The sequence below is a fragment of the Vigna umbellata genome, chromosome 8, assembly GCF_029865625.1.
Source record: "Vigna umbellata cultivar VRB3 chromosome 8, Vumbellata_1.0, whole genome shotgun sequence".
Classification (NCBI taxonomy): domain Eukaryota; kingdom Viridiplantae; phylum Streptophyta; class Magnoliopsida; order Fabales; family Fabaceae; genus Vigna; species Vigna umbellata.
The window spans coordinates 16,405,194-16,413,887 of NC_142172.1; the positions used below are offsets into that span (position 1 = coordinate 16,405,194).

The 8,694-nt window shown below is 36.2% G+C and overlaps 2 protein-coding genes across 5 annotated transcripts; one reads left to right on the forward strand and one right to left on the reverse strand.

Annotated features, from left to right (window-relative positions):
• LOC124838795 (Protein phosphatase 2C family protein) lies at positions 1–4,050 on the forward strand. Its single transcript, XM_088096716.1, has 4 exons — positions 1–1,016; positions 2,486–2,850; positions 3,292–3,528; positions 3,620–4,050. The coding sequence occupies exons 1-4, from the start codon at positions 713–715 to the stop codon at positions 3,866–3,868; spliced, it is 1,155 nt and encodes a 384-aa protein (XP_087952842.1). The 5' UTR covers positions 1–712; the 3' UTR covers positions 3,869–4,050.
• Positions 4,051–5,548: 1,498 nt separating this feature from the next.
• Positions 5,549–8,694, reverse strand: LOC124838796 (actin-like). Of its 4 annotated transcripts, none has more exons than XM_047314482.2 (5): positions 8,577–8,694; positions 8,170–8,242; positions 7,475–7,868; positions 6,499–7,112; positions 5,549–6,041 (listed from the first exon to the last, which is right to left on the reverse strand). In XM_047314482.2, the coding sequence occupies exons 2-5, from the start codon at positions 8,227–8,229 to the stop codon at positions 5,976–5,978; spliced, it is 1,134 nt and encodes a 377-aa protein (XP_047170438.1). In that variant the 5' UTR covers positions 8,230–8,242; positions 8,577–8,694; the 3' UTR covers positions 5,549–5,975. The 4 variants fall into 4 exon arrangements, with proteins under 4 accessions (XP_047170438.1, XP_087953571.1, XP_047170439.1 ...); XM_088097445.1 differs by having other exon boundaries at positions 5,549–6,046; XM_047314483.2 differs by having other exon boundaries at positions 8,506–8,583.

Genomic DNA, 8,694 nt, shown 5'->3' on the forward strand with positions numbered 1-8,694 from the left:
TTCAACAAAAGGAAAGCTGATACACCATTTCTTCCTCGTCTTCTTCTTCATCACTTCTTCTCCATCTTCATCATCTCAAATCAAAGTCAAACATAAACAGAGACATAATTCAACTTCCCTCAAACAAGCTCCCTCTTCAACCCTTTCTTCTTCTTCACTCTTTCTCAGACAAAGTTCCCTTCTTTTCTCCCTTCTATCAATAACAATTACCCCACTTTCACTTACCCCACAATCCTGCTATCTCAAATCAACCCTCTTTCTTTCTCTTTCTCTCTCTACAACACAAGCAAACAAAACACCATTCATTATGTGCAACCCGCCAACACCATGTATTTAACCATTCTTCTTCACAACTTCTGACACAAACAACTCTCTCCTTCTGTCCTTTCTCTTCTTTTCTCTGCTCTCAAATTACCAGATCCTCTCCCATTTCAACTTTTCTCTGTTCAACACCCTTTCTCCAAATCCAACAATACTAAAAAGATTCTCTTCACTCCATAATTCGCACCCAATCTTCTGACTCTTCCTTATTTTCGCTGCTCACCTATTCCTACTTCCCAAGTTCCTATCTTTTCCGCACCCGATAATCGAAAACCCCGAGAATCACCTTCTGCCCCATCTGGGTGCATCTCATTGTTCAATTTTTACACCCCTCTCTCTCTGGGTTCTTCGTCTTCTTATTCTGGGGATCCGTGAGAGAGGGAAATGTGGGATGTTTTCGTGGCTGGCAAGGATAGTGTCGGCATGCTTGAGACCGGTGAGGCGATATGCGCGTATGAGCAAGGATGACTTCGACGACGCCGCCGCCGCCAGCGACGTGCTCGTGTGGCACCGCGATCTCGAGAAGCACTCCTGCGGCGAGTTCTCCTTCGCCGTCGTGCAGGCTAACGAAGTGATCGAGGATCAAAGCCAGGTGGAGACCGGCGCCGACGCCGTCTTCGTCGGCGTCTATGACGGACACGGCGGAGCCGAAGCCTCGCGCTTCATCAACGATCACCTATTCCTTAATCTCATGAGTCAGTCTTCTTTTCCATCTTTCTCAATTCATCAACAACAGTAGTAACAGTGACCAAAAGAAACTGTTTTAGGGTCTCTAATTTCAATTCACTCCGGTGAAGTTTCCATATTTCATATCGATCAATTTAGATTTTAAACTCTAAGAAATTACGTAGATTCAGTACCCTTCTAAATTTCTTTATGGGTTTTAGACTTCGGAGGTGTAAATTTGCATTTTTTTCGAAGTCAAATTTATCAAATTGAAAGTAAAGACCTTGAACTTTGTTGAATAAAAAATATGGAGACTGAAAACACAGTTTTCCGTAAAAATTGAGGAAATAGATTAATTGATGTGAGGTAATTCTAGTTTGATGAGTGATGTTGAGATCAAGTGATTTAATGGTCGATTGGAGAGTTTTGTAGCGTTTAGTAGTTGATTGTCACTCTTGCTGGATGGGTTATTGTAGAGGATATTCTTTTATTTTGGAATTAAAAAGTTAAGGTTATAAGTTGGTTTTGGGGTCATGTGTCGTTGATTTGGGGGAGAGTTGATCAATGTTGATATTTTGGACCTTTTTGGTTGCTTCGGATTTTGGGTCTTTTTGGTGCTATTTGGATGGACCTTTAGTTTGGCTTATGTGTTTCTGGCTGGCCAGTTGTTGTTGGTTTGTAAATTTTTTGCGGCTACGAGAAACTGAGGAAAACTCAAATAGCTTTCAGAAGAATAGATAGGAATAGGAGGTGGGTTTTTTTTTTTTTTTTTCTTTTTGGTTTGAGTGGTGTTCTTTGGATGGAAATCATTATTGAATTTGGTTGTGTATGTATTGTAGATATCCTAGAGAGGATGGAGTAATTTTGTTCTTAAAAGTTTGAACCTTTTTACTTATCATGTAGTTCTTCCTCAATTTTAACTTGGTTTTGTGTAAGTGTTAATTTTCCTCTTTCATATCAGTCAATCATATACTTTTTTTTTGTCTTTTGACTAAATACAGTTTTATATTTATGGTTTGCTTTGTGTTGGGAGTGGTAAGGGAGAAGATGGAAAATTTGTAATGAATATTAGGTTACTCATACAATCAAGGCACACACCGGACCAAGTATGATTTTTTTTACTTTTGTAATTTGGAGTACTAGGAATAGGTAAGATGATGTTTCTCTTCAAAAAGTTGGAAACTTTTAAAATGTAGTATGATATGATTAAGGTGGGATGCAAATTATTGATTTACCTGCGAATTCTGGATTGATATGGTTTATGAAATTCCATATTCTCAGTTTTTATACGCTCATCTCTTCCTTTTTTTTTCACATATAAATTGATAGTTTCAGACTCATTTAGTTAAAATATGTAGATACTTTTACTGTCTCACAGTGATGCATATATTTTTATTAACCTGCAAAATTTTTTCCAGTTCTTATTTATTTTGCGAGTGTGCTTGATACTGCATTGGTTCAGGAAGTTGTGTAAGTTTTATGCTGAATCTTATTGCAGGGGTTGCTCAAGAAAATGGTTCTATCACCGAAGATATTATCAGGAATGCTGTTTCTGCTACTGAGGATGGGTTTCTGACTCTTGTTCGAAGGAGTTATGGAATAAAGCCATTGATAGCAGCAATGGGTTCCTGTTGCCTGGTTGGTGTTGTCTGGAAAGGAACACTATATATTGCGAATCTCGGAGACTCTCGAGCTGTGATTGGTTCTGTAGGTAGATCAAACAAGATCATCGCTGAACAGTTGACCAAAGAGCACAATGCAAGCAAGGAGGAGGTTAGACGAGAACTCAGGTCTTTGCATCCAGAAGATTCACAAATTGTAGTTATGAAGCAAGGAACGTGGCGCATTAAAGGCATCATCCAGGTTTTCTTATCTCGTTCTGAAGAAATTTCTGTTAATGGTTTATGTTGTTGTTGCTTGCTGCCGATGTTGTTCTGTTTTTTCCTCTCTTTTATAGACTGTTGTGGCTTCATTCATGGGAATCAGTTTTCTTATTAAGGTGTATATGGTTCTATATTTGGTTTTACACCCTTTTCTTCGTTTACACAGAATAATGTTTTGCAAGAACTTGTTTATAGTTCTTTTATGACAAGTGTTTTGGTAGATCTTGTGAAAACATTTATGATCTGTGTCTATAATCTGTTTTTAGCTTATTTCAACAAGCCTTCTTGGCCTTTTGCTGCTACATTAAATTCTGATTCAGTTGCTAATCTTGCATTTGCTTATGTAAAGAGATGCCTACTCAGTTGGTTGTGGTTGCTCATTGTAACTTAAGTTTTCTTGTCCACCCGCAATTGAGATCAGGTATCCAGATCTATAGGAGATGCATATTTGAAGCGGCCGGAGTTCTCGTTCGATCCGTCATTCCCACGGTTCCATCTGCCTGAACCTATCCGCCGCCCTGTGCTAACTGCAGAACCATCCATATGTTCAAGAGTTTTACGACCTAATGATAAGTTCGTTATCTTTGCATCTGATGGACTCTGGGAGCACTTGACAAACCAGGAAGCTGCTGAGATCGTTCATAACAATCCACGAACAGTAAGATGGTTTTTCCTTCAACCATCTCTTCCCTGTTATATGAAAAACCATTAACTTTTTGTCTCTAACACACTCTCTTGAAAACCACCAGGGGATTGCAAGAAGACTTCTTATGGCAGCTTTGAATGAAGCAGCTAGGAAAAGGGAAATGAGATATAAAGACCTCCAGAAGATTGGAAAGGGGATTAGACGTTTCTTCCATGATGATATCACAGTGGTGGTTGTCTTCATTGACCATGAAATGGGTGGCAAGAAGGTTACAGTTCCTGAGTTGTCCATCAAAGGGTTTATTGACACAGTTGGACCATCAAATTTTAGAAATTTGCGGGGTTTGGAATGATCACAACATTGTCCAGAAAAGGAAGCTAAAAGAAATTCAATACTTCATTAGACATTTTTGCAGCATCTAATTGTTGTTTATCTTCAATATTTATTCTCACTTAACTTCTACGTTTTAAACTATACTTTGTCTATTGGAAACATGTTTGCTGGTGATAAATTAGGGAAACCATGCTTCTCTCATGCTTTTTTTCTTCTTCTCTGGATTGCTGGTGGTACACTTTGCAGTGTGATTGTTTTTATACTCTCATACCTTGTTTGATCGAATGATGTTTATAGTCTAAAGTGTAGTTTTAAGTGCGTATTCAATTTTTCTATAATTAATCTTATGTTTACATTGAAAGTTAATGCATCAAATGTTTTTTTTTTTTCAAAATTTGGATGTGATTTTTTAGTAGTGCTAATAACTCGCTTTTTGCACTCTTTGGATTGATTTGAATCATGCAGTTCCAGTTCCAAACTGTAGTTTTTTTGTTTGAGTTAGAGTAAGTTACATTTGCTTTTACATTTACCTTTTTGACAAATTAGATTTAAGTAATTTCCTTTCCTAGCATTAATAAGTAAAAATGAATCTAAATATATTGTTTGATTAAGACTTTAAGTTAAAGTTTGGGAAGCTGTGGTCACATTGAAATTACAGATGGTAATTTTGGCAGAGTTCTAAACTTCAAATTAATCAGAAAATATGTTCAAAAGAAACTATCACATCCAAAGAATTACCATACTTTTATTTTTTATATCATTTACAAAATTGGAGTCTTTAAATTGGAATTTTTTGAATGTGAGGCTTAAATTTAGAACTTTTCTTAAACCTTTTCGATAGATATATTCCAATAAATTCATACAAAATAAAGTATTAATCAATTAAAATAAGTCATGTATCGGATACTTAATATTAAACATTTACTTATATTTTAAATAACATTGTCTATTAAAGTAAATTAGTTGTTAAACTTTAATACTTGCAAATAATTTTAAATAGAATACACAAGTGATCAATTTAACTTAGACTCATTTGGTAATATATATTATTTAGTAATGAATATTTACTTATATTTTGAATAATATATTTTCCATTAAAATAAAATGGTAAGACGATGTGATAACTAGTTTTTGATTTATACGAAACTTCATAAAATTGACCTCTTTCGTAAGATATTTCAATTTAATGGCAGGTTGTTTAATTTCACATTCTACGCTGTTCCTATCTGATTATTAAGTGGTATAACAAAAGTTAAACACTTGGTATTTTTTCCAATTAAATATATACATTAATACCCACAAGACTCAGTTGCAATGGATTTATAGATTATTAGACTAAACGTCGCATTTTTTTTGTTAATGTAAGTAAGTAATTATTCATTTTTGAGGTTGTTTGTTCTGCTTTTCCTATTTCTAGTAAGTTACTTTTGCTATATACCGTATTACGCTTCTTTTTCACGAATTTATCTTTCCTAATACCAAATTTGCTTTTAGACTTTGTTGTCTCTTACAACCAAATTCAGATCACAATCTCTTATCTTGTTTGGTTGGTGATCTTCTTTCTCTAATTCTTATACGTGGCAAGTTGTTATTATTCTGTATAGCTTTATTGTGTGACTGAGATGGTGGAAAATCATGTTGCTCACATGATCCATTTTTAAATTTCTTCAACTGCAGAAAGAAATTAACACTAACATAATGGTAAATAAACTGCAATAGCTTTTATTCTGATATCACATGCAAAGTTGGCAAAATATCAATTACTATGATGAAAGATTGGCCCGTGAACAACAGTGACTCCCTCGTTCACAGAACAATAAATCAATAACATACTACTATTCTAATCAAAATACTTAGGACCATTTGATTCAACCAAATCAAATCAATGACAGTACACAGCTCCTCTACAACAAAATGGCAATGAAAAGAAGAAAAAAACAAAAAAGAATCTTATATATATATTATCATGCTTTGCTTTGATGCTCTTATCACAAAATATCGAAAAAGGAAAACACAAAAACATGGTCAAAAAATGGTAAAGAATAGAAAATGAAACTTCCTCAACCAGTTTATGGTAATTCAGGAGTATGGATTATATATTAAAATTTCCTGGACTCTATGCATCCTTAGAAGCATTTCCTGTGGACGATTGAGGGGCCTGATTCATCATATTCTGCCTTTGCAATCCACATCTGTTCTCAAGAAAGAAAGAGATATCATGAATACATGGAATTGTTATCAGAAAAAAGGTTAAGATCAGTACTAAGATTGTGTTTACAACTTCTTTTGGTTCTTTTCTTAAAATGGAGAAGTTGAACCAAACACAATTATAAAAAGAATACAGAGAATGAAAGTATTTTTTTTTCATGAAAAAACCAAAAGGAGCTTTCACAAAAGTTAATTTGAAAAGCTTCTTCTTTCAAGGAAGATAAAAAAAAGTTGTTCCATTAGCATACACAGTACATTGGTTTCACATCCATTTTAGTTTAAACCAGTTTCCTTTCCCTTTAACTGAGTTATGTTGGTTATTCGTTCCTGTTTTTCTTTTCCCTTAATTACATTGGTCTCTGCATATTTTCCAAATAGAATTTTCTGAATCATAATGCCCCACAAATTTCATTCACATGTAATTGAAGCAAAGTGCTGTACCTGTTGGAAGGTGCTGAGGGAGGCCAAAATGGAGCCTCCAATCCAGACACTGTACTTCCTCTCTGGTGGTGCCACCACCTTAATCTTCATGCTGCTTGGGGCCAATGCTGTGATCTCCTTGCTCATCCTATCAGCAATGCCAGGGAACATTGTTGAACCACCACTCAACACAATGTTACCATAGAGGTCCTTCCTGATGTCAACATCACACTTCATGATGGAGTTGTATGTGGTTTCATGAATTCCAGAAGATTCCATCCCTATCATGGATGGCTGGAAGAGAACTTCAGGGCAACGGAACCTTTCAGCACCGATCGTGATCACCTGTCCATCAGGTAGCTCATAGCTCTTCTCAACAGCTGAGCTTGTTTTTGATGTTTCTAGCTCTTGCTCATAGTCAAGAGCAATGTAGGCTAACTTCTCCTTGACATCTCTCACAATTTCTCTCTCAGCAGTAGTGGTGAAAGAGTAGCCACGCTCGGTTAAGATTTTCATGAGGGCATCAGTCAGATCACGCCCTGCAAGATCCAAACGCAGGATTGCATGTGGCAGGGAATACCCTTCATAGATTGGAACTGTGTGGCTGACACCATCACCAGAGTCCAGAACAATACCTGTGTGAAAAAGCATAAAAAGTTAAAAACCATTTTTTTCAAACTATTTCAATGTCAACAGAGTCCTTCAGATCTCATATTCTCAACTAACATTCATGTCAACCTGCACTAGTAATGAAATGCATAAAATGTATGACATTATTGATTCCCACAAACTGTTCAAAAATGACATAATAAAACTCAGTTGATTAGTGCACACAGTTCATATATTATGAACATTTAAACTATACTCATTTGAAATAATTACGTAATTCTAATAAAGTACAAGTGGCTTGACGACCACAAACATTCAAATACCATGCATCATGTCCCCAATTACCAGAAACCAAGAAAAGGAGGATCAGATACAGAAGAATCTTTACCAGTTGTACGACCACTAGCATAAAGGGAAAGCACTGCCTGGATGGCAACATACATAGCTGGAGTGTTGAAGGTCTCAAACATAATCTGCGTCATTTTCTCTCGGTTGGCCTTGGGATTGAGTGGTGCTTCTGTGAGGAGAACAGGGTGCTCTTCTGGGGCCACACGTAGCTCATTGTAGAAAGTGTGATGCCAGATCTTTTCCATATCGTCCCAGTTGTTAACTATGCCATGCTCAATTGGGTATTTCAGAGTCAAAATACCTCTCTTGGATTGAGCCTCATCACCAACATAAGCATCCTTTTGTCCCATTCCAACCATCACACCAGTGTGACGCGGACGACCCACAATGCTAGGGAACACAGCCCTTGGAGCATCATCTCCAGCAAACCCAGCCTGCAAAATTTAACATAAATCAACACAAAAAGAGAAAAGATAATTAACAACCAAAACCCATTAATCAGATTTTCAGAAAAGGTCTGAAATGGCCATTTCAGTGTTTCCATTATCATTATAGCCACATTTCAATTGCACTATCTGCAATTTTTCATATGATGCCGTAACAATTGCACAAACTTTTGGTCTGCAGTTTCTGACAGCATTAACATGACGAAAGTGCAACGGTGACCGCAATTCAAACCTTGTGTATAAGAAAGATCAAAGAGGAACACACAATAATTGATCCATTTATATATACCTTGACCATTCCAGTTCCATTATCACAAACAAGAGGTTGGATATCCTCACCATCTGCCATCTTTTATTGATTACTGCAAAACGCACCAAACATTACAAAAACTCTCATAAAACAATGAAACAAACAAAAACGATTCATGTGTCTCCCTAAGCTACAATGCAAGATCTGGGGTTATTATACGTGTCGCATGATGATAAAGATCAGTAAAAACATAACAATTCATGATCATCACACCCAAAAAATGCTGCATTTTGAACATGATCAGAGTCTCACATAAAAAAGTATTAAGGTAATTAGTGTACAAGGAGTGCAAATTGTTACGAGATTAACTGTCACCTTCGAAGAATTGATGATGGAATGTTTGAAATAAGGATAAAAGAAAGTGGAGAATGTGTTGTTATGAGTACCTTAGAATTTCCGAAATGAAGGAAGCTACGTGTACGTGACTTCTGTGTTGCACTTTCTATTTTTAAGGAACGTGCTTTTGTGTGGCTGAGGTATCCGCAGTAGTGTGGTTTAAAAAAG

Bases quoted from the DNA above. Each gene is read 5' to 3' on its own strand.
- LOC124838795 (XM_088096716.1), top strand. From the start codon at position 713: ATGTTTTCGTGGCTGGCAAGGATAGTGTCGGCATGCTTGAGACCGGTG. The intron at 2,851-3,291 runs GTTTTCTTATCT...AATTGAGATCAG, and splicing joins GCATTAAAGGCATCATCCAG to GTATCCAGATCTATAGGAGA. The intron at 3,529-3,619 runs GTAAGATGGTTT...GAAAACCACCAG, and splicing joins TTCATAACAATCCACGAACA to GGGATTGCAAGAAGACTTCT.
- LOC124838796 (XM_088097445.1), bottom strand. From the start codon at position 8,229: ATGGCAGATGGTGAGGATATCCAACCTCTTGTTTGTGATAATGGAACT. The intron at 7,869-8,169 runs GTATATATAAAT...TAAATTTTGCAG, and splicing joins ATGGAACTGGAATGGTCAAG to GCTGGGTTTGCTGGAGATGA. The intron at 6,047-6,498 runs GTACAGCACTTT...TTCTTTCTTGAG, and splicing joins CCCTCAGCACCTTCCAACAG to AACAGATGTGGATTGCAAAG.